The sequence below is a fragment of the Melanaphis sacchari genome, unplaced genomic scaffold (genome assembly GCF_002803265.2).
Source record: "Melanaphis sacchari strain LSU unplaced genomic scaffold, SCAv2.0 Contig4_pilon_pilon, whole genome shotgun sequence".
NCBI lineage: Eukaryota > Metazoa > Arthropoda > Insecta > Hemiptera > Aphididae > Melanaphis > Melanaphis sacchari.
Genome location: NW_020271335.1, coordinates 3,310,711 through 3,336,116, shown reverse-complemented (window position 1 = coordinate 3,336,116; position 25,406 = coordinate 3,310,711). Strand labels below are relative to the sequence as shown.

At 26.5% G+C, this 25,406-nt stretch overlaps 5 protein-coding genes across 7 annotated transcripts; 3 read left to right on the top strand and 2 right to left on the bottom strand.

Moving 5' to 3' along the window:
* Window positions 1-75: 75 nt before the first annotated feature.
* Window positions 76-4,980, top strand: LOC112598769 (sialin-like). The gene is made up of 8 exons (XM_025345370.1): window positions 76-528; window positions 1,969-2,432; window positions 2,502-2,589; window positions 2,728-2,951; window positions 3,044-3,196; window positions 3,292-3,424; window positions 3,492-3,730; window positions 4,656-4,980. The coding sequence occupies exons 1-8, from the start codon at window positions 513-515 to the stop codon at window positions 4,881-4,883; spliced, it is 1,545 nt and encodes a 514-aa protein (XP_025201155.1). The 5' UTR covers window positions 76-512; the 3' UTR covers window positions 4,884-4,980.
* A 1,508-nt stretch (window positions 4,981-6,488) lies between these two features.
* On the bottom strand, window positions 6,489-13,562 carry LOC112598737. 2 transcript variants are annotated; one of them, XM_025345320.1, is made up of 3 exons: window positions 13,413-13,562; window positions 9,216-9,342; window positions 6,489-8,717 (listed from the first exon to the last, which is right to left on the bottom strand). In XM_025345320.1, exons 2-3 carry the CDS (start codon window positions 9,300-9,302, stop codon window positions 6,849-6,851), a joined length of 1,956 nt encoding a protein of 651 aa, XP_025201105.1. In that variant the 5' UTR covers window positions 9,303-9,342; window positions 13,413-13,562; the 3' UTR covers window positions 6,489-6,848. The 2 variants fall into 2 exon arrangements, with proteins under 2 accessions (XP_025201105.1, XP_025201104.1); XM_025345319.1 differs by lacking the exon at window positions 13,413-13,562 and adding an exon at window positions 9,950-10,052.
* Window positions 12,242-14,993, top strand: LOC112598738 (caltractin-like). Its single transcript, XM_025345321.1, has 2 exons — window positions 12,242-12,408; window positions 14,498-14,993. The coding sequence occupies exon 2, from the start codon at window positions 14,528-14,530 to the stop codon at window positions 14,930-14,932; it is 405 nt and encodes a 134-aa protein (XP_025201106.1). The 5' UTR covers window positions 12,242-12,408; window positions 14,498-14,527; the 3' UTR covers window positions 14,933-14,993.
* Window positions 14,994-15,023: 30 nt separating this feature from the next.
* On the bottom strand, window positions 15,024-16,127 carry LOC112598736 (sorting nexin-24-like). 2 transcript variants are annotated; one of them, XM_025345316.1, is made up of 4 exons: window positions 16,015-16,127; window positions 15,646-15,943; window positions 15,402-15,574; window positions 15,024-15,290 (listed from the first exon to the last, which is right to left on the bottom strand). In XM_025345316.1, exons 2-4 carry the CDS (start codon window positions 15,784-15,786, stop codon window positions 15,152-15,154), a joined length of 453 nt encoding a protein of 150 aa, XP_025201101.1. In that variant the 5' UTR covers window positions 15,787-15,943; window positions 16,015-16,127; the 3' UTR covers window positions 15,024-15,151. The 2 variants fall into 2 exon arrangements, with proteins under 2 accessions (XP_025201101.1, XP_025201102.1); XM_025345317.1 differs by having other exon boundaries at window positions 15,646-15,892.
* A 779-nt stretch (window positions 16,128-16,906) lies between these two features.
* LOC112598735 (gastrula zinc finger protein XlCGF46.1-like) lies at window positions 16,907-19,490 on the top strand. Its single transcript, XM_025345315.1, has 3 exons — window positions 16,907-17,429; window positions 17,501-17,633; window positions 18,493-19,490. Exons 1-3 carry the CDS (start codon window positions 17,010-17,012, stop codon window positions 19,416-19,418), a joined length of 1,479 nt encoding a protein of 492 aa, XP_025201100.1. The 5' UTR covers window positions 16,907-17,009; the 3' UTR covers window positions 19,419-19,490.
* Window positions 19,491-25,406: the final 5,916 nt, after the last annotated feature.

Sequence of the window (25,406 nt, the reverse complement as noted above, 5' to 3'; positions counted from 1 at the left end):
ATCGACACAAAACATAAATCCAATGATAAATATTCAGATAAGGCCAACGGAATACAATAAAAGAAGCGAACATCTTAATCACCCACTCACTCCACGCGAATCACATAGTAACATTATCATGTTATGTTGTGTCTCAGTCTGACGAGTTAACAGTGTTCAGACGAAAGTTTACGTTTGAAGACGTCGCGTTTTTTTCGCCGATTGCAACAGTCCACGTATTCGTTGTATTTCGCGGGAACATATTTTATATTATACATATATATATATATATATATAATATATCTAAATTTATTATTGTATAATTTTTTTAATATTATTGTTTTAATTCACTGCATTTACTCAGATGGTATTACGTACATGAAATACTACTAAGAAGAACCCAAGTGAATGTTTTCTAATTCGTAAATGTCTTTCCTATTTATCTCGGTGATCTTCAGAAAATTCCGTCCTAATTAATTCTACCGTGTAAATAACGTAAATAACACCGAAGCGACTATTAACTGTCTACCAATATGAAATTCAATTCACGTAAGTAAACGCTTAGCTTTCTATTGCATAATAAAATATTATGTTCTTATAATATAATAACAATTAATGAATTTATAGATAAAAAAATGTAAACAATTAAATAATTTATAAGTACCTATTAATAATTATAATAATAAAATCATAAAAATTAACAAATATTCTGTTTTTAGATAAGATTTTATGTCTTAACATCACGATATTATACAATATTTTAGGAAAGAACTTCAGTTATTTATTATTTTTACTCGAAAACTTAGATATTTTTAAACTTATTGAAGAAAAAAAAACAGTAAAAACAAAAATTTAAAAAAAATGTTTTATTGAAATTAATATCTTAATGTATTATACAAAGCCTATAAAAACTAAAAAGAATAAGTTTAATAATATTTAAACAAATTAAGAAGAAAAACTAACATAAGATTTGCAAATAAAAGAAAAGTATTATCTACAACATTTCAAATAAAAAATTTTTAATGATTAATGCAAAATTTCCAATTAACAAAGTACGAAAAAAAAATTACCTGTTTATAATAATAATTATTTACACTATTAATTAATTTATTGTAGGTAGTAGGTACATGATAATTCATAAATCATTAACATCAAACAAATTAATATATACGATAGTATAATAAATCATTATAGAAAATAATAAATTGTTTTCATTATAATAATTTAATATTAAATTCATTCGATTAAAATGATTTAATTTTAATTGTTTTTTTTATCTTATTACATAGTTAAAGTTGTATGACTTCAAAATATGCATAATATTATTAACATAATACCTATAATAGTAATATTGTAAATTTATAAATTAGAGATATAATTTCATTAATGTATTATTTAATATTAATAATGCACCTACTATAACTAATTAGGGTTTTATAAAATAATTTATATTTTTAAAAGTCATAAAATCATATCGTCTCACTATTCATTTTATCCCATTTATATAATATTTGAATCACTCAATTATATTTTATTAACATTTTGGTTGGTTCCACGTTGTTATTACTGTGTTTCAAATACAAAGTAATTTATAATAACTATTAACATTTAAAAGTGAATGTAATATAGACTATTGCGTATCTATATAACATATTACGTATAAAGGCTATACGAATATATGATAACATTCTGTTGTATACGACAATATAATAAATGGTGGTTTCTGTTTTGTCAACATCAATAATCTATTCTTGATCCTAAATGATAATAACAGCCGTATAGTTTTGATATAAACACCTCTCATTCACTCGTCGACTATATAACAGGACATATCAACCTTGTTGTGTGTCCGACACAAGCTATCATTCTGTCTAGAACTTATTAATTCTTTTTTTTTTTCAAAATCACGATTAAGATTATATAAAAAAAAAACGTTTCTACATAGTGAATTAATGATCGACTGACGAATGAAATTCTTTTTTATTACAGGACAAGTGTCTCAGAGATGGGTGATGGCCGTGATGGGGATGACGGGAGTGACGATGGCATATGTAATGCGGGCCTGTTTGGGCATAACGCTTACGCAAATGGTCAGGCCTGTGATAGTGGTCGATAATAGTGCAACATCCAATGTTCATCACGACTACTGCCCAATGCCAAAATCATCGTCGCATAACCACTTAAAGTCCAATAAGACAAACATGGTCGATTATGAGTTCCAAGATCGATTCGATTGGGACGAGAAGACGCAGGGTGAAGTCCTGTCAGCGTTCTATTATGGTTACATAATTACGCATTTACCCGGCGGCATCTTGTCTCAGAAGTTCGGTGGTAAACACACTATGGGCTTAGGAATACTTTCCACTGCAATCTTTACGCTTCTGACACCGTACGTTGCATACATGGGTTCCAGACCACTGACCATCCTACGGTTCGTCGAAGGACTCGGAGAAGTAAAAATGATGATTGGAACTGTCATAGATTTTAATACGAGTTACAACTAACTTATAATTGTTTTCCAGGGCACTACGTTTCCGGCTCTATGCACACTCCTAGCACAGTGGGCCCCGCCTGAAGAAAAAGGAAAGCTTTCCACGCTGGTATTTGCAGGTAAAATATATGCTATATACATAAAAAACGCACAATTACCTTTTAACTTAATATATTATCAATAACATTTTAATGACCATTAATTAAATATACACATTAATAACTTAGAAAGATATTAATAACCTATGTATCTAACAGGTGTACAGATTGGTAATATTTTCTCAAACTTTTTGAGTGGTTTTATCATACAATACATACCCGGTGGTTGGCCAAACGTATTTTACTTCTTTGGCATAACCTCGTTGATTTGGTTTGTGCTCTGGTGCTTGTTCGTTTACAACGATCCGAACTCCCACCCGTTCATATCGGATATGGAGCGTGACTACTTAAAACGGTCGATTGGAAGTCTAGAAAGGAAAAAAATACGTGTAACGTTATAATGAACAAGATATTGTCACTATTTTATAACAATGTTTTCAAGATGACATAATTTTTATTTGATTGGTTTTAACAGGACTTGCCCCCCACACCATGGAAGTCTATATTAACGTCGTGGCCAGTATGGGCACTAATCATTGTTGAAGCAGGACATGATTGGGGTGGTTTTACAATTATCAGTGATCTTCCTAAATATATGAGTGACGTATTACACTTTTCCATTACTGAGGTAAGTTTAATCGACATTTGAGACTCCTAATGGATATGGTTTGCAGTATAGATTGTACATAGTAGTAATTTAAAACGTTGATGTTTATTTGACAGAACGGTTTATTGTCGTCCATTCCATACATTGCTCAATGGGTAACATCGATCTTAGCTAGCATATTAGCTGACCGGTTGATTAGCAAACGAATAATGACTGTCACTGCAGTCAGAAAAATTTACGCTATAATAGGTGAGATTGAATATTAAAATATCACTTTTATAATAATGCGCGGAACTGACAAATAACTTGGTTTCAGGAACTGTCGGGCCTGGTATGGGTGTGATGTGTGCTTCGTTTGTCGGATGTGACAAAATGATCGCAACTTTGTGTTTTACTTTGGGTATGGCACTAATGGGATTCTGTTATCCTAGTATTCGTATCAATTCACTTGATTTGTCTCCCAATTATTCTCCTACTATAATGGCATTGGTCAATGGCATTGGTTGTTTATCAGGAATGGCCACTCCATACGTTGCTGGAATTTTGACACCAAATGTAAGTATATGGTAGATAGAAGATACTTATTGGCTTATTATAATATGTAATATCGCTAATATTAATAATGTATCTACGTTAATAACTTAATGCATAATTTATTTGTTTTATTTTGTTTTTATTTACTATTCATGTTGAAATTTAGTTTTTGATAATATTAAATCCTCGAGAATGTATACCGATTTAAAATAATGATATAATTTTTATCCTTAGTTATTTACATTTTCACATGGGGTATATAGGTACTAGGTATATAATTTGTACCTCAAGGTCTTATAATGCAAACAACCAATAATGTTTGTTAAATTTTGTATATTCTTCGCGGATAAATATTCTCAATATTATATATTTTTATTTTCAAATTAAATAATTTCATACTCTTGTATACTTTTGTCAAAGTCAACTAGATTTTAATGTTCCACATACGACTAACCACCCTATAACTTTTTTTTTTAAAGTTTATGATTCCTATGAACATGAACAATTTAAAAGTATAAATATACATATAAATATTTTTTACCTCAATCATTAATTTCTCTGAAAAGTTGCTTTATTATGTTTCAAATGTTGTAACTCTGTAGATAATAACATATACCTAGTTTATAAAAATTATAATTTATAGGTTTTTCTTAAATGCAAATTTATTTTTTCACTAATATATTATAAAATATAAAGATAATTTTTTTAAGTTCTACATTTATAATGATAATTAATTAAATATGATTTGAGTAATTTAAAAAAATAAATAGTATTGGCATATAATAATTGTACTCAATGCAACCACTGACGTTATAAAATATATATATTGCATACCTAACGAAGGGTTAATACTTAATAGTTAGATTTTGTATGATTCAATATTATTTGCAACTACTTGATGTAAATAAATGTATAATAATACATAATTTTTTTTGTAATTTTTCAGAGAACCGTTTTAGAGTGGCGTCTAGTATTTTGGATTATGATGATAGTTATGACAGCATCATCTGTAATATATGGGTTCTTTGGAACCGGCGAATTACAACCATGGGATGACTTTGAACAATATTATCTAAAAGAAAAGGAAAAAGCAAAGAGAGGTTTACCTATGGACGAAAGATTAAGTATAATTTATTCAAGATCCATAGAAGATGGAAAATCACCAAATAATTAGAACCTTGACTAATTTGACATACAAAATTATCCTACACTGTAAATTATATATTATTAAAATAATATGTTACCTATTAATTTATAATAATTTAATTATGTGAATATTTGTTTAATTTGTAAATACTTGGTATATTTAGAACCAGTTAATTGTTTTAAAATGTAAAAATAATAATCGAAAAATATATTATATATTTTGTATAATAAAAAATTTAATTTATTTTAAATTAAATTAAATGTAATTGTTGAAGACATTTCTCTTCTTTAAAAATAACTCGAGATTCTATTTATTTATTTTCAATAAATTTGAGGGATGCCATATTTAGAGGGACACTATTTTTGGCGGGAAGCTATATTTAAAAGGATACAATATTCAGCAAGAGAGTATATATCGCGGGTTATTATATTACACGTGATACCATACTTAGCGGGATATTATACTTTGAGGGGTGTTATATTTGAAGGGATACTATTTATTTGCTGGATATTTTATATCACGGGTTATTATATTACACATGATACCTTAGTTAACAGGATAATAAACTTTGAGGAAAACCAAAATTTTGAAAAAAACACATTTTTGAAAAATGTAAGTTTGTAACTAGCGAAGAACTTGACGGAGAACACTAACCTCAGTATTAAATCAAATAGTTATAAAATATGTCGACATTTTGTATTTGCCGATGTTTTAATCGTCGGCATTTTAACTTGTCAATATTTTGATTGTCGACGTTTCAACTGACTCCCATTAAAAGCATTGAAAACATAGGTTTTAATGACCATTACTACATTATAAACTATCATCAGTTGTCATATTGATACATAATTTTCTACAGATTTGGACTTGAATTAAAAATGTATTTCATCGTTACTATAAATACGTATTAAACATGTTAAAATCAATAATTATCATTTCCCAAAAACTAAACAAAGTTGAATTTGGTGAATTTAAAGTTATAAATATATTATGTATGCATATAACATGATATAAATATAAATAATAATCAAAATTTTTTTTAAAAAAAAAAACAAAACAAAACAAAAAATACTTATACCTAAGTAATACGTAGAAATTATCAAAATTATTAAATTAATATTAATACTGAAAAATATTTTTTACAAATTATATAATATTATACACACATACGTATGTATTACGATGTTTATGTCATTTAAAAGTATGTGGAATATTGGATTACATTTAATTATAAAATTATACTTAACTTAAATAGCTGTATTTCATATATTTAGAATTAATCACATTATGAACATTTTTGATTATTAATTGAACATATGATTTAAATATTTTAATTAGACAGTGTTTTGTAAATTTCAATATTATCAACTAATTATAATGATAATTGTTAACAAAAATCTAGTGGTAATTTGCTATTATTTTCTAGCACAGCACATACATTTATTTTTACCAAGATCGTAATTTAGCATTTAAAATACAATATTACTTTTAAATTCTACATTCACCGTCAAATTAAAAAAAAAATATGCCTGCACTGTTTGATAAAATATATTTTAAAAGTATAAAAAAAAATAAATAATTTTATTATATTATTTGTTTAATATTTAACTTATGTTTTTGGAAATACTCATTTAGTTATTAGTGATTACATACTATAATTTTTGGACATAATACCAACCCTGAATAGTTTTTTTAACTATTTAAATGTTTTAAGAAGAAAAAAAAATATTTAATTCAAAATTTCCTTGGTGAAGAATTATTCGAGTTAAAATAATAGACCAAAGTGTGCACATTGTTGTTGGTAATTTTTTAAGGGCTTCCTCAACAAATTGAACACAATTAAATTATTTGAGATATTCTAAAAACTATTTTATACATATTTCATCAAAATAAATTCATTTTCAAAGATAATTGGAAAACTCGTATTATTTTTTAACACACTACTAATGAATTAAAGATTTAAAACTACAGCGCAGTATGTAGACCATATTCTTATAATCCTGTGGAAGCCACCAGTGGGTAACAAACGGTTTCCGGTAAGTCGTATCGATTTTTGGTTTTTAAACAATAAATTAACGCGCAAACAATCAACAGCGACGTGGACAAGGCGATTATCGCTCGGCACCAACCGAAAAGTGTCGACGGTTGTTTGAGGTAGGTAAAATTGGAAAGATCGGGGGGTGGCAATCTATTGGACACGGTGTACGACAACGAATCACCGATCATGATCAAAATCTTGCGCGATGCGATGGCAGCTGAAGCAATAGTCGTGTTTGGTTCACATATGATTTTTTGTTGTGAAAACACAACATTTTCGCAACCAGCCATAATTGAACAATCTGATATAGATTCACAATCCGCTTCCGATGAGTTCAGAATTCGTATTAAGATGACGTCGGACGGCAAGTGATTCAAGTAGCGACCGTTGAAGACTACTGAACCAGTACTGTTTATTATATTAAAATCCACTAGCACCGGATCAAAGAGTACATGATAACCATACGACGGCCCTTGCACGAAAATCGATTGATTCCCGATGAAGTTCATCAAATTCAGCCCGAAATTTAGCACCAGCTCTTCAATGGGCGAGTCTTCGTCCATCCAGACACGGCTCTCTACTATCGGCGATCGACAGACCATAAACGTGTCGTTGACTGGTATATCACAATAATTGGAAGCGAATTGCATGGTACCGTTTGGTAGCAAGACGAAGAGTCGGGCGGAGGATACAACACATGGTTTGACGAAATGGACACCACGCACTGGTACAGTGATGTCACCCGATTCCAAGGCTCTAAGTCGTTGGTTCGTGTCCAGTACAGGACTGGGCGTGCCGCAAATAGGAGGGACGTCAAACTGAAATATCTGTGACGATTCAATCGTTAATTCACCTTGGTTCGACGAATACTTAACCAAGATCGGACCGAGGGTTAGTGATCCTTCTGTGGTGTTCACCCATGGTGACGTGGTGCAAGTGATCGTCTCGGGTCCTAACGTCTTGAGGCTTGTACACTCCGTCCCTGCCACCTTCACTAATATTGTTTGGTTCTCCGCAAGTATCCTGTGGTTTCTAACCGTGATCGTTATAGCCGTTCCACCAGTCTGCGGTCCAGACAGCGGATCGACCGCTATTATGTTTACTTTGGGACAGTCGCTCGTCACGTAGGCTTCATTATTCTGCGGGTAAAAAAAAGATTTTAAAAGATTTATTTCTTCGGTGTTATTCTTTAGATACAACTGCTTTCGACCCTCACAGCTGTTTTCGTGTGAACACCATTTCAAGTAGTTCGGGCACCCTTGGTAATTCCATGCACAAGACGCACAGTATTTGTCCTCATCGTCAGCACATCTATCATGTTTATAAAATGTAACATAACGATCGGCGACGTTGTCAAACCGCAGCATGACGTCATTGAACTCAATAAAAATAAATTCAGTGATCGACGGAATATTTAATTTGAATAAAAATGTCGTCATGTAAAATGAAAATATAAAACCATCATATGTTATCTCGTTATAACTAATTTTATCTCTGATTAATGATCTTTGTAGATTAATTTTACTGGTCCGAAGATAATTCATGAAACCTAATGAATCATTTGATACTCTAAAAGTATATTTCAATTTAATAACAAAATCGTTATAATGATATTTCCTATCGACTGAAAATTGTGGACATTCCTCTGTAGTAGAAACTAATAAACTTGAAAAATGTATTAAAATCTTTTTTTTACACTCCTGTTGTTTTAAAAGCCATTGACATTGCGCTTTAATAGTACATTTAGTGCATGTTATTGCATCTGAACAACTGGTATTTGACTCCGTTTCTAATGTGCTACTATGTGATTCCGACATCAAAGTCTAATAGAAAAAAACCATTTATTATTTTTAATTTACATTTTAAATACGTAATTATAATAGTTTTTTTTTTTTTTTTTTTGATATTAATAATTTTGAAGAGGCTAATATTATTAACGCAAAATAATCTAAAGAACGAGGTAAGATTCTATTTATTATTATATTTATTATGTACATATAGATACTTTATATAATTTTAAACTTTTCACACCATATATATTAATTTTTCTTACATATAAATTTCAGTTTCAAATCATTCTGTTAAACAATTTTTTTAAATACTAACTACTAAGATATATTCAGAATAAAATAACTTGTTGAATATGATAAAATACCGATTTTTTTTTTTTTATCAATGTTTATTTGAAATTTAAAATTATTTTTTACAAACTTTTAAAGTAGGTATTATTAAACAAATATGTTGATATTATACATTTAAATAAAATTAAAATGTTTTTTTCTATTTCTAAATTATAATTATCAATTTATATTTGTATTTACCATTATATAAACCATCACAAGTAGTCCATTCAATAAATAGTAATTCACATAATTTTTATTTTTGTTTAACATTCTGCGATTGGACATGATGTCGCCCAAATAATGTATGTTCCAGGTTATTATTCATCTATAAATAAAAGTATGATAATTATTATTGATATATCAATATGTATATTAAATCTGTTACGTATAATTTTTGTTAATTTCTTAAATTCAATTATAAACAATGTACTGATTTTATTTTAAGTAAAAGGATCTATCACCCGATACATTTTTCAAAATCGTAAAATTTTTATAAAAAATTATTCAATTAAAAGATGTAAGAATTTAACAAAAATAACTGGGATTTGAAACCCTACTTCTAACTTAATAAAAAACGATTTTATTTTGTAGAGGTACAGTCCAAATAATAAAATCATAGATTTAACATAAAATGGTGAACAAAAACAATATGGTCTTTATATTTGTAGTTATAATAAAATAATTGAATACAATAAATGTTCTATACATAGTACTAAATCTAATAGAATTGTATGTCTGTTCTTGGTAATTTTTACAAGAAAAATAAATTAAAAAGATTTATTTAAAATTATAGGTTTATTTGAAATCTGAAGACATACATTTTAATGATTAACAACGAGTATATTTTATTATGTTTATTTAAGATAAAATGGTTATTACTGCACAGTTATAAAAAATTACTTTTATATTAATTTAATAAATCAATTTGTTACCAAAATAGTGATAGAGAATTGACTTTCCCAAGTCACAAAAAATATCTGTAATATAAATAAATATTGCTAAATAACTTGTAATTATTTGAAAAAAAATAACACATTTTTGATGTAAAAATAAATAAATATAAAGCTTGAATAATTTTGAGAATATTTAAATATAATCACAAACTAATATGTGCCAAAGTCAATGATTGATATTTAAGTGTAAATTTTATTAAATTATTTATTTAACTTCGTCTGTGAGAAAAAATGAAATAATTCATAAATAATACAATCAAAGTCACGTCTGAATAATCGTTCATGTTAGTATACAACTAAAATTACATTCCTACTCGCGAAAATATGTGTACAAATTATTATCTAAATATTTAACACATTATCAACTTTCAAATGCATTGCTTAGACTACACCACTAATCTATCTCACTATACAAATACGATTCCAGTAAATATGTTTTAAATTTACAAGAAATATAATTGTATATCTTGTTTAAAATTGGTTAATTAGTTATATCTATGTCACATTACATTTTTTTCATTTTCATTTTCTAATTAAAAGTATTATGTTCAATTTACCATGAGAAAATTACATTTTTATCGCTTAATATAATTAACTACCTATCCTTGCAAAATAATATTACAATGAATTTTTAAAAAAAACATCAAACAAAGTATTAGGTCATCTCATTTATCATTCATTTGTTCTAGTAAAAAACAGCCAATGATAAATGAGCCACATTTGATCCGGTGCTAAAATATTTTGTACTAAAAGTATTAAACTAAAAATTATTTAGTTGAGTCATAAAAAAAATTAAAATATTAATATTCGAAAAATCATAAACCAAAAAACATTGTTAATGTAAACGATTATTAAGTATGTAATATAAGGTTAACGTTACAAACGAATCCAAAATCTATCGGTGTTATAAGGCCTATAACATTTTTCTTTTTTATATCTCAACACTCAGCAGCAAAATAGCAAAAAACAGACGAGTTTTACAGTCAACATCAGCTGGTTGGTCACACACACATACGCGTGCGCGCTCCATTAACGTTTATTGTGAATTTTTATTTATTATATAATTATGTTCATCTGATACACGATAATGGTACATTGGTACAACCGTTTGATTAAATATAATGAATTCCAAATTTGCCGTAACACCGTATCTGCGAGACGGACGAAATCTGATACACAAGAATATAAAAAATAAATAATTAATAAATAAATGTTAATTAAAGCAAATCGCTACTCTCCACGTACCTGATATGACAATACCCACCAACCTACTGAGTACTGAACCTTGTGCATATAACATAATAAACATTCTGCTAAAATGCTTAAAATAAAATTACCACCACCAATATGTATAGTCGTGCCGTTCGTGGAATACTTGGTTGGCTTTCGTAATCAACTTATAAATTTGATTGGTTCTGTAAATTTCATATTTAAATAGTCAACAAATAATTTAAAAGTTCAAATTACCCAACCTGAATTTTATCGGAAAATAATTTACTTTCTAAAAGAAAACATTGTACAATACTAAATCACTCATCAGGTATTGGCTATCAAGTATCAACCGTTTAAAGATAAACCGTTCAAAATTGTAGTCCATAACTTACATCCGTCAACACTGATAGTTAAAATAGGAATTATTATAGAAGAAATTGGTCTATCAATGCTTCAAGTCACTAACGTTATTCAAAAAACCACAAAAAACAATCTTTTAATGTTTTTGTAAATCTTGAGCCAGCAGCAATCAATTCTGACATATGCAGCCATGCAGGATAAATTCATTACTACACACTAAAATAAAAATCGAAATACCGCGTAAACGAAAAGACATACTACAATGTCATTACTAGGGACAACAATTATATGCATTTGCATATTTTTATTGGTTGGTCCAAAAAATAACTAGCTTATATTAAAATTTGGTTCATAACCTAACGATGCTGTATACAAATTTTATTTTTGCATATTTTAGCATTTTTGCATTTTAAGAGCATTTTTTAGTATTTTGTTTATTTTTGCAGCATATTTAGGATCTTAAACATTTAGGAATCAATAATCATAAAATATTAATTTGTTTCACTCATATAATATAATGTATACTTTATTATGGCCTATGGGTAATTCAACTCATTTATAAAAATCTAATCTTAATCACTAATCATTAGGGTCAACAAATATATGCCCGTATGCCATTATACGTATTTTATCTTACCTATCGGCTATCGTAGTTGTTAGTCGTGGTTTTACACGTGTGGTGCGTTATTAAATCGATCGTTTTAAAATGCCAAAGTGAAAACTTCTAACACTAGTCGTGTCAATAATTACATCTCTGAATTTGGAGAAAAAATATTTTCTTTGGATGGGAATATATTGTTTTGTAAAATATGCGAGGTGAAGGTTACATGTGAAAAACGATTTATAATACCACACTTTTTTGTTAGGTAATTATTAGCAATAATTGTATTATAGAATACTGAATAATATATTAATATATAAAAAAAATAAACCATTTAATTAAAAATATAAAATAACATTTTTTTTTTAGAGCATATTTTAAGGGCATATTTTGGTATTTTTTAAGGCATAACTGCATGCATATTTTATAGATTTTTAGGGCATATAATTGTTGGCCCTAGTCATTACTGTACCAGGAATATGGTCATTTGAAGAAATATTTTTTCTGCCCGCCAAGATATGTTCGTTGCAAAGAACAGCCTTTCACCCATTGTAACTAAAAACAATACCTATATTTTCCGTGGAGTTTTAAAAACACATACAACAATAATCCAGAATCCTAATATTAATCCATGAATAATGATTATTATTTATTACCTAATTTATTATTATTATTTTCAGACTTCAGTACCTACGTGGTTATGTGTATCTATATGTATTTATGCATATACATACATATTTATTACTTTATACTTTTTTTTAAATTTTAATACAATATACATATTTACATACATAATACATTTATTAGTAAATATTAAATACATAAATAAATAAAATTATAAAATAAAATCTTTATTTTTAAATAAAAAAAATATTTTCAATAACTCGAATCGGCTCAAATTTTTTTTTGCCCTAATCAATTCAAGTTATCAAGGTTCCACTGTATTTCTAAACTAAATTAACAACTCAAGTTTTTAAATTATTTTAAGTATTTAAACGTTTGACTAAATTGCAAACAAAATAATGTTTATTAGAGATAATTCTGAAAAATTTGTTTTGATTATTTGAAGAAACTGAATACCTACTCAATAAGTATTACTATTAAAGGCAGCATGAATAATGGAAAATTTTGCACTTATTATTAAACCAACTTACATAGTTAATGGGTATGAATCAACTGTTTAATACTTACTCTATAAATGTTTTCCTTTTATTATGTTAAACAATGTTAATTTTAAATTTACATTAAAATTTAATCATTTGTACTTACCTCCAATGTTGATATGGGCATATAGCCCATCCAGATACCCATGAATGACTTAGATTTATGGATATTTTTTAATATTAGGAGCCCATAATTAATGAGGAAAATGTATCACTTATGAATCGTAACTCAGGTTCCAATTCCAATTCAATCAATTTGTAAACATAGAATATTGAAATAACTTAAGTTTAGTTTATTCAACAAGGTTAGGTAGTAGGCATGTCCTTGTAATAGTATATGTAACAAAGTGTGTAATTATTGATAGACTTGGTGTTAATTATTAAAATTAAATATTGCATTTGATTATTGAGTAAATTAAATTTATTATTACTTTTACATAAACTGAATTACACTTCTATCAGTTGTAGTTGGTATGATTTCCTTACCAATAAAATACACAAAAAAATTAAATACTTAGTATTAGTAATATATTATGGAGGTTGAATGTTCTGTTTCCAAATTTTGCTATTTTTGTGGGTAATTGATAATTAAAATATAAATTGTCAATAAATAATATGAATGAATAAATAGAACTAGATATTGACATACTTTTAACATTGGAATATTTAAAAAATATATCTGTACTAAACATTATAAAAATGATTATTTTAAAAGGGGAAGCTGGTAAAGGGTATAAATTAAAACTAATAATAGGTCAGATAAAAAGGTTTTAAAATCTATTTTGTAATTCAAGTATTTTATATTTCTAACATGTGATTTCAACAACTTAAAGAATTATAAATTTATAATGTATACTTTAGGTAAGTATTTTGTTTTGTCATATTTTCCAAATGTGTATAGTGGTATTTTCTTAATATACATAATATATTTTATTAATATATAAATTAAAAATAATTGTTACCATAGAGAAATAAAATATCACATAAATAATTAATTTAATGTTTATATACATAATATTGAAATATAAAATGCATTATTTATATCAGTCATAATTACATTATCTAAAGACGATTGATTAAAACTGAAAAACAAATAAGAAGCTATAAGAGAGTTATGGATAACCAGGTTTATAATAAGTTAAATACCATTGAAATTAATTTGGTTAAAATTGTTTTTATTATTCTTTTAAGGATATTGAAATCAATGAAGCATTTGACTTAATGGACACAAATGGGCAAATGACAATTAGCACAAGAGATTTTAAATTTGCAATAAAGGCATTGGGATTGGAACTGCCCCGAGATCAATACATACAATTATTATCTAGAATGGAAAAAGACCAAAAAGGGTTTATAAAAAAGAGAATATTCATAGAGGAAATGCGTAAAGTATTACCAAAAAGAGATATTAAGATTGATATGATTAAAGCTTTTCAATTAATCGATGAAGATGATACAGGCAAAATAGATTTTAACAATTTAAAGAATGTTGCCGAAATACTAGGGGAACAAGTATCCGATGAGGAAATCATCAATATGTTAAACGCTGCAGATGAAGATGGAGATGGACAAGTGAACCTTACAGAGTTTATAAGGATTATAGATAGAGCTAGAAAAGTGTTATAATATAATATATTTATTATTTCTGTAGGTACTATATTAAAATAATAATTATGGTCATTATTTTTCTAAAATAAACAATGTTGTATGAGTAAAATATAACAAAAATACTAAAACTAAGTTTGATTTTAAATGTTTATCTGTATAAATAATAAAAAAATATAGGTACAAAAGATATACCTAAATGTCCTAAATAATACATCACTATTTCTCAAGAGCTAAATACTAACCATACAAAGCTTTAAGAACACCATCTGTAATTATGTCTGGTAAACATAAACGTTTTTCATGTTTATTTTTAGATGGAATGTGTTCACTTATCATGTGAAACACTGGACGTTGATACTTGACATCTATTTTATGGCTAAACAATAAAATGTAATATATGTAATAAATTACAGTAAAAATATTGATATATAGATATTTATTTTATGTTTATGTTTTTTGAAGAAGTGGGTAAAATTAAATAGCATACCTTGGCTGATACTTTAGCCCGAGGAATTCCATGACCTGTTTATATCCACCTTCGATTTTGAAAACTGTTTGTAAATACCTCTCCAAACCAGCCCTCCTTTGTTCGAGGACTTTTGGCTGTGAGCATCGTATGCGTTTTGATGGAAATGGCGGTGTGGATATAGATTTTCTCAGCTATAAGACAAACAAAAAATTGAATGTAGTGATAACACAACAATGAATCATGTTGAATTGGGTTAATATACCTCTCTATGGAAGGCGTGAAAAGCGCTATACCGTTTTTCCACACACTCCTGGTAGCCGGCTGACAACACCTTGATCGTGTACACATAATGTGGCTTGATGTCTTGCACCAGCCCGTATTTAGGTATAGTAATTTCGGTCATATTTACGTGGCCATGTTTTCTTTAATGTGGGCAAAACTACAACAGGCACTAGGCAGCCAGCGCCATGGACCAAATCAGTCACTCGGACAAGTCTGTTCGTCACTGACTGAATATGCAAACCGTGTTGGCGCGGGATAGTACAAAAACAATTCAAATCCTTGGTATGTAAAACTTATAATACCATTTTTTTTGTATCAAATAAAATATAATTGATATTGAATACCTTACCTTTCTCTAAAAATTTAACAGTAATAAATGAAACAAAATAATCGAATACTCGAAACTACATTGAGTGTAGAAATATGATTACTCAGATTATTAATTATTATTAAATTATTAAATATTTATTACGATTCAGATAATATTATTATTATTATGATGATAACTCGCGGTTATCAGTTATCTGTGTTTATTTTATTCATATCCATACAATATAATATGTAAATTCTATGATAATATAGTCAACGTTATTATCATTATAATACCACAACGCACAAAATTAAAAAATTATTTTTTGTTTTCATAATAATGGTCCATGTCCTGTGATAATATTGACAATACGGTTCTTGTGTAAACTGTAAGTTTTTAATCTAATACAATAAACTATATTGAGCGGATTACAAAATTTTAAATTACATGCTATACAACTATACACAAGGTTTATATGTGTGTAAGCATAATATACATCTTGGCAAAACGATATTGAATAATTTAGAAGTATAAAATATCGATTGAAATATTTATATTATATTATATTTTACATCCATGGTATTTTTTTTCTTTAGTGGTAGTTATCACAATATCGAATTTTTTTTATCAAATTGGCGCAATTGTATTTAATATATTCTGTGATTATATTCTTGCCATTCAATGTTCAGTGTTCACTATTCACTAGGTATTTCACTAACAGTTCTTGTTCGCAAAGTACTTTTAAGTAACATTAATTATAGGATTTATAGTAATATTAATAACAAAATTGTAATTTCTTAATATTTTCCTATGATATTAGATAATTATTAAATAATATTTAATACTTATTTCGATTTAAAAATAAAAATTATTATACATATTAGATATTACTATATTAGTGTATAAACCTATTAAAATATATTAAATTCAAAATCTACCATAGTCCACAGGTATTTGTTTTTTTAATTTTGGTAACAGTAAATATTATTATAAAATAAAAGTAGTTACTTATCCAAAAGTCTGACTTGTGCTTCATGACAATGCCTGAGAATTATGGTTGTGATCATTGTGAAAAAACATTTACGAATCGTCGACACTATAATCTGCATGTTGATGGTCATTTGCGGAACATTTGTCGTGTTTGTGGATTATCTTGCAACAGCCGTAAGATGTTGGTTTCTCATATGTCTACAGCCCATGGATCCAAATTGGACCCAATTGTATTGGATTGTAAGTACTGTATGAAAACGTTTGTTCAAAAACGCTCATTGTACTTGCATTACAAAACTGTGCACAAAAACACTGGTACTGTATGTCTTGATTGTGGGCAACCATTTGACAGCAAACAAGAACTTGCTGATCATGTAAAAACAATTAAGCATGGTGATGGTTTCATATGTCATAAGTGTGGTGAAGTATTCACCCGAAGCCAACAATATAAATTACATTTACAAGTAAAATTTTTATCTTTTGACATTTATATTTTGTTAAATATAGTTAATTATTTTATTATAACCATTTACAGAGGCATGATGCGTACTGTTGTTTCAATTGCAATGCACAATTTGCAAATTCTAAAAAGTTGAGCAAACATTTGAAGTTGTGCATTTCAATACCACCGATTGACAACTATTCTAAAAGTAAACAGTCTACTACAGGTATATTAAGAATTCATTTTTATAATAATATATTTGTATATCTAAGTTCCTACTAAACAGTATATTAATGAAATTTTATTAAAGTTTAAGCAAAAATTGTAATGTGTTTCTGCGTTATTATTTATTTTTAATAATTAATTATTATAGTTGAAAATTAAAAGCTCTAAATGCTTAATGATAGTTATAATATAGATTTCAAAATAATATTAGCTTTAAGGAAGTTGACAAACTATTTGTTTTTTCTCCTTCATCTATAAGTAACATGGAAAATTTACATACAAGAGAAGAAGAATTCATTTTGTGTTGTTACTTAACTTTCATTTTATAGTGAGTTGATCTATTATCAAATTTAATGTTAAAAACATTATCTATGTTTATACTTTGGAAATATTTTTACAGTATTTAAATTTCTTTAAATTTATAAATTTGTATAAGTAAAATATTACAAATTACAAATTAAAAATAATCAATAATCTTTATATCACAAAAAAATTAAATATTGTGAATAAAAAGGCAGTGCGATTATATTGGTTATGTTCTTAACTTAACCAATAAGTAAGTTATATGGTGAGTAAAAATTTTAATATTTAAGCAAACAAGTAACAACTCATAATTGATTCTGCTGAGTACTGAATGCAAATCTGCAATGTTGCTTACTAGCTTGTGGGTTTAAAATAGTGTGCTGCTATTCTCTTAATAATTGAATTAATTATATAACAGATTGTTATTAGACATAGTTTGTCTTTATTTTATTAATACACAAGAGTACAAGACCAATTTAAAATTGTTTATTATGATCTTAATTTTATAACTTTTTAAATTTATTGTTTTAATTGTATATTATTATATTTGTTTTAAGGTATTGTTTATGAATGCATCGAGTGCAAAAAATCATTTGAGAAAAAAAAATATTATAAACGCCATATGAAAACGGTAGTTCACTCTACTAATAAAGTCGATAATCCATTTTATTGTGCTCATTGTCCAAAGATATTTTATTATAAATTTAATTTGTCATCACACATGAAACAAGTACATTTTAAACAGTACAATAATTATATTTGTAATTTGTGTGGAAGAAGTTTTCAATATGCAAACAATTATAAAAGGCACAAAGATTCCCATGTACAAGTCAGAAACTATGTTTGTGAACATTGTGGTGCTTGTTTTTATCGCAAACATGCTTTGCAAGATCATCAAATTGCTATACACAATGAAGAAAAAAATTTTATTTGTAATATATGTGGTAATAATTTTAAATTAAAATCCATTTTAACAAGGCATATGAAAAATCATTCTGAAACCAAAAAATATGTGTGTCATTGTAAACGTATATTTAAATTTGCATCCAATTTACGACGTCATCAAATCAACATCCACAATCAAGTATTTACTGAATCTATTAAAATAAAACGCTTTGTGGAAGATATTAGTCGTTCATCTCCATCAGCGGTCATGAATGAAGAAAAAGAAACTCAAAGATTGAAACAAAAAAATATCAATCACCTTAGATTAGAAGACACTGTGTCATATTCGTTGATGGCGTATCCTGATAACTTAGATTTAAGCAGTGTTGATATAGCAGAAAGTGTACTTCAAGTAGCCTCAGCATCAAATTATAAGATAGAATGTGAAGAAAATTCATGTTTTCCTGGAATTCATCCTCCTATTGAAACTTCTTTAGTATGCAGCTTAAATGATGGTGTAGATTTATCTCCTGATTCTTCACAGCAATACTTATCTGATTATGATGTTCCTCATCAATTTCCATTTCTGAATATTTAAAATAGTTTAATGTTACAAAATTGCATTTAGAGATAATAATTAATGATACAACAAATTTTTTGTAATTAAAAAAAAGATTATTGTATAAAATATTAATATTAGAAAATTAAACTGAGATTTACTTTCTAGTCTACTGGATTTATTATGTTTAGTATAAAATCATTTTCATATTTTCAAGAAATATCTAACAAATTTAATTTTAATTGAAAAACATTTATTATTAAAAAGAACAAAGATTTTGATTTTTGTAGCAACTACAGTATCACTGCCAATATTTTCTTATTGCTTTTAAAATAATATCCATGTGTCAGTTATGTGTTCATAGCTAATTATAAGCATTTTTTTAATATCAAAAATGTAATTTGTTAGATTTAAACATTTTAATGATATACAACTCATTTTTTTTTTTTAGTTACATCTATTAATTTATTATTCTTCTGTTTAGATTAAATTCAATTTTGAGAGTAAATTTTTACTACTGTGTATTAAAATTGTTAGTGTGAGTATTGAGTGTATTTGGAATGAACCATTATTTTGAAAAATCAAAAATATATCTGAAATTGAGTTCCAAATTTTTAATATTTTATACATTTTAACTTTAATGTTTGAAAACAAAATACATGTTTTTCATTTAATTGAACAATAAAATAAAAATATTTTTACCTATTTTAAAATTGGTCAACAACCTAAGTATTTTATTTTTTTATTTAATATGTATACTTGATTTTTTTTTATATAATATTATAAATTAATTTTATATTTATGAATCATGACGCTTTAGTTATAATTTATTGAATAGTAAAAGAAAGAAATTTGTCAATAAGCTATCTTAGTGGTCATTTAATCTTTTTTTAAGATATTTTGTGGTAGGCATGATTTTAGATATAGATCTAAATGTTTTTATATGATATGAAATGGATAGCTCTTGATTTTTTTTTTTTATTATTATCGCTAAAGTTTTTGAATTGAATAAATATCCATGTTCATAGATAGTATATAATAGGAAAATTCTATATCATAATATTTCTGTTTACTTGATTTGAACTAAAGGGCTTTTATTCCTATTCTCAAGAATTTATTTTGGATTATTTTTAATTTTTAAATTTTCATTTAAGAAGCTATAGTTAGTACTAGACACATGAGTATGTTATTATTTTTTTTTTTAAAGAGTTAATTACTTTATATTATGTCCATAACTTTTTTATAAATTTGAAAGCAATATAAATAAATCCATTCAAAAATCAATTTAAAATTTTCTAGAAAAGTTTTCATGTACATTTTCTGATATTCTGTTGGTCATATTTTTTACATTATTTAGATTCCCTTCTCTAGATTACAGCTTTCCTGATAGGTATCACTTTCCTCAAATTTTAAGTTTTTACTTTCAAATTCACATTAGACAAGATTTCATTAAAAATAATTTTGATTTCCATATATTATTAAAATCCATGAAATTATATCATTCTACTTTAATATTTCATAAATATTTATAATTCATATATAGGTATACAAAAAAAAAAAATAATATTTAGTAAGAGATCTATTGTAAAATCATTATAATAGTCTTTGCTTTATTTAGAATTTAAAACCTAAAAAGTCTGTGTATTTCTATTAGATAAAGATTTTGGCCTTATTTTTTAAGTAGTCAAAATAAAAATCAAGAAATAAAATACCATTTTTTGAAAATATGAGCCCAAGTATATCTAATAAATATATATAATTAAAGGCAACAAATATTGTTTAACACCCTCTTAAAGTATATGAATTATGTATTGGATTAATGAATTGTATTTAATTAAAAATAATATTAGTAAATTGATAAACAAGGCTGTTATAACATATATTTGTATTATTTTGTTTTCTATTAAAAATAACTATTTTATAAGAATCTGTTTTCTTTAATTTTTAGTTAAGACAAAAATATTTATTAATTGTAGTCAGTGATTTCTAATGGTTTTAGCCTTTTTTTTTACTAAGTGCCACTGTTTTATAATAGTATTATTCACTAAGTACCTATTAAAGATAAATTGTAGGTTTATGTTTGATTATTGAATTAATTATGCTAAATAATTGTATGATTAAAAGTTTATCAAAATGAGTATGCAAATCACAAAGACCACTGTTAGTAATTTATAATTTTCTCATTAATAAACTGTTTTGTTTATTACTAAAATAAATAGTTTTGTCAAGAGAAGTAAATTGGAAAAAATACCGAATATCATTGAGTAGGTACTTATATATATTAAATAACTACCTACTAGTATTTATTATCAATGCTATATATATACAAAATGTGCTTATTGGTTGGTACTTGGATCCATTATGACTATTTAAGACATATTATATAATAATAATAAATACCTAACTAGGTATTATCTTATACTGTTCTATTATGTACGTACATGATTCTTCTGAACTAGTGTATGCTACTGAGCAGTGATCTCCTAAATTACTAAATAGATTTTAAGGAATTTTTTTAGTGTATTAGAATGGGTCTATGGATGGATTAGATTCTTAATTAATGGACCCGATAAATAGCGCTTTAATTTTGTTTTTAGAAATTTTAATATGAATATATCTTCAACAACATCTATTATATGAATCTAATATAGTTAGATGCCAATTATTTTGGAAACAACTCGTCCGATGATCATTTGGATTTTAAATGAAAGTGTGCTCTCTACAAAGTAGGTTATAACTTATAACTTATAAACATAGTTTTATGAATACAATTCTGTTCTACAAAATACTGAGTGATAAAATATAAAAAAAATAGTAGAACCATCTATCTAGATTTAAATTTAATACAAACAAATAGTAAACATTATTCCCTGATGAAGTCGAGCCTATACAATTAGATATTGTATTAACTTAATTTTTCAGTTAATTTTAAAATAATGACTGTAAAAATCTATTAGAAAAATTAGCGATAATAGTGGATTGATAGATACGCACTAAAACCAAAATGCAATGTTGTAGCCTACAGTGGTCCAACCCGCAGCAATGCAGCCCTCAAAGCCTTCCCCTCCGTTAGAAGATTTAAAATAAAAAAAAAGTCATAATAATATTAAGTACCGTTACAAAATCGTAATATGATTGTATACATTTCATATAAAATCAATCAGTATGCTTTATTAAATTTAAAAATATTAATTACAGAAGTAATAACAGATTTTAATTACCTATAGGTACCTGATGAAACCTTAATTTTAGTCATTACCAACTTAATGACAGTTGATATGTTAGTATAAATCCCGATATTCAAATGGTGTTATGTGATTTACATATTGACTGTTTTCTTTAATAAAAATTAAATTTGACTATTGAAAAAATTTGGAAACTAAGTTTCTACGAATTTTGTCATACCAAATCGGTATTTTCTACTATAAATAATTTAAATCTAAATCAAGAAATCGTATCGGCAATTTTATTTATCTTTAGAATCGTGCATCAGATAACCACCGCAAAGTGCTCAATTTTAATAAATAATTATTAATATTAATTATTTTTTACAATAAAGATATTAACCCACATCTAAATTTTAAGTTCTATTGGGTTAATCTTTGTGATTGCTAATTGAACAACTGAATGGCAACTATATAGTATTTACTTACTAATAATTATTAGGTATAATATTTTATGGTATTGATACATTTTAAAATTAATAAATAATAATTTTATTTTTCAGTTGACGTCATAATATTGTTACTAGCTATTTACAATTAATATAAAATAAGGTGTATATTTTATGATGTTTTTTGATATTACTAATTGCTATTAAAGTAATTTATATGATGATGAATGATGATGTACTAGTGTGATATAATTTTTGCTGAAAATATTGAATTTATGATAACATTATTATAGTTAATATTTAATTATTAAAATACCTAGTAAATATTCATAAAATGTATAATTGTTGTTAACTTTTAACTTAATATCGACTTATGAACTATGGTAGGATGATTAATAGGTTCATGCCGCTCGTGGTAGGTATCTAATTATTTTGAAAACATCATTCTTTATAAAAAAATGTGAAGATCCAATGCATACATACCTATACAAAAGTTTCAAGTCTTTATGCTTATGAATAATATTTATGAATTGTTATTTTTCGTTAAAGTATCTATAATTTTGTAGTAATTTAGTAAAATATTAAAATCAATAATTATAGATGAGTTCAAGTACTCCTTGAGTTTGGGTAGTTGGGTATATCTCAGACTTCTAGGGGTCCGTAGACGATAGACCCCAAATGGTGCAAGTAGACTTGAATCCCCGATGAGAAGGTAAGTGCTATAATTATTTAAGTATTTGTAACACTTACATATTTTACCTAGAAGTAGGAAACAATAATAATATTATCATTTTTTTCTTGTAAACATTAGCACAAACAGTTTTATTTTATTTTACAAATCTAGTACCTATATATATATATAATATTCTCTATAAATTATGGTATTTTAAATATAATTAAGTAAATTAACTTTTATTACTTTGGCTTCAAAAAACTGATAAATTATAATTGGTTTATATATTGGTTATTAGCAGCTTGTTCTTTTTCGATATTTAACAAAGCAATATTTGATAAACAATTTTGCCCAAATGCATTTCTTAAACAATTTTTAATTAATTTAAGGTTAAAAAATGTGCACTCGACTGATGTGACAGTGACTGGTAACGTGAGACATAGATATTCGTATAATACGAACACTTAATACTTTACTGTAGGTGGTTCAAAAATAATTTTCAATAAAAAACATGGCTATTGTCTATTGTTTAGTATTTTTTGTAGTATTTATTTTCAAATTTATTAAATTTTTTATACACAAAAGTTGCTTAATAAAATATGCGCCAATATCAACGTTATAAAAATGGATGAAATCATAAAAAGCTTTTATAATATCTTATTCCTTACCATTAACCAATGAAGGTTGTAAAAAATCAAATTATTCAATTATCTTTTTTAAGCCCTGGAATCCATTGTCTAATTGAAATACTATTGTATCAATGACTGGTAGAAAAATCTCGATTTTTCAATTAAATTTGTGTGATATTTAATCTACGGTCACCACTCGGCACTCATCATCTACTTCATCAAAATGTATTTTTTCTAACTTTAATCTTTATAAATGAAATTCTTGTAGAATCTCCCATTTTGTGCATACGATTTTAGGCGTCTCCAATAAAATATCATATCTGTTTTTTCTTTTCTTTTGCAATAACTGCTTTTTGGTGGCATTATTTTAATATTTAAGTAAATTAATTTAAGAATTAATAAATTCAAAATACTTAAAACATACGATGTAAAGTAGGTATTATACAAATTTAGAATAAGCCATCAATTTTGGTACTATACTACTTTACATTTTAAACAGACAAAACAGTGTATGGCATGTATCAACCAATTAATCATTTTACATGGAATTCCAAAATAACTCCCCAACTCGTAAGAAGGCCGATAAATATATAACATACCTACTATATAAAAATATAACTATAGTATATTGTTTTGTTAGTAGTATCATTGTATTATTATTCTCATATAAATAATAATTTCTATTCTAATAACTGACCTGTATTTTTTGATATTTATTAATATACCTATATTAATAATATTTTTCGAGAACATGGAAAATAAACGCTGGCCCCCGCCGGCGACAAACCCGTACGACAACTTCGTCGATTTAGCTGTTTTTCTCAGAATGTTAACGAGTATTAATACATAATATTTAAACTAATAAACTAATGGCAATAGTAATATAGTCTATATACCTACTACTTTGATATGCGGGTTGCGCGTGCCACACAGTATTATTAATTATTATTATTATTCGATCAGTAGTCAGTATTACCATTCACCGTGACACCGTGTTCAACATTTTAAATTATGGCAGATTCGATTGTTGATTTTTCCCCGTTAAAATGTCCTCTCAGTTCACGCCTACAGGCTACGGTGAGGCTCTTTTTGAGTGTTGGGGTCCCGATGTT

Coding starts and splice junctions, on each gene's coding strand:
- LOC112598769 (XM_025345370.1), top strand. Junction 2,433..2,501: donor TCGTCGAAGGACTCGGAGAA/GTAAAAATGATG, acceptor ATTGTTTTCCAG/GGCACTACGTTTCCGGCTCT. Junction 3,425..3,491: donor AAAAATTTACGCTATAATAG/GTGAGATTGAAT, acceptor ACTTGGTTTCAG/GAACTGTCGGGCCTGGTATG.
- LOC112598737 (XM_025345320.1), bottom strand. CDS start 9,302: ATGTCCAATCGCAGAATGTTAAACAAAAATAAAAATTATGTGAATTAC. Junction 8,718..9,215: donor TTGTGATGGTTTATATAATG/GTAAATACAAAT, acceptor TTTTTCTATTAG/ACTTTGATGTCGGAATCACA.
- LOC112598738 (XM_025345321.1), top strand. CDS start 14,528: ATGGACACAAATGGGCAAATGACAATTAGCACAAGAGATTTTAAATTT.
- LOC112598736 (XM_025345316.1), bottom strand. CDS start 15,786: ATGACCGAAATTACTATACCTAAATACGGGCTGGTGCAAGACATCAAG. Junction 15,575..15,645: donor TTCACGCCTTCCATAGAGAG/GTATATTAACCC, acceptor TTTGTCTTATAG/CTGAGAAAATCTATATCCAC. Junction 15,291..15,401: donor GGGCTAAAGTATCAGCCAAG/GTATGCTATTTA, acceptor TTTATTGTTTAG/CCATAAAATAGATGTCAAGT.
- LOC112598735 (XM_025345315.1), top strand. CDS start 17,010: ATGACAATGCCTGAGAATTATGGTTGTGATCATTGTGAAAAAACATTT. Junction 17,430..17,500: donor AATATAAATTACATTTACAA/GTAAAATTTTTA, acceptor AACCATTTACAG/AGGCATGATGCGTACTGTTG. Junction 17,634..18,492: donor AAGTAAACAGTCTACTACAG/GTATATTAAGAA, acceptor ATTTGTTTTAAG/GTATTGTTTATGAATGCATC.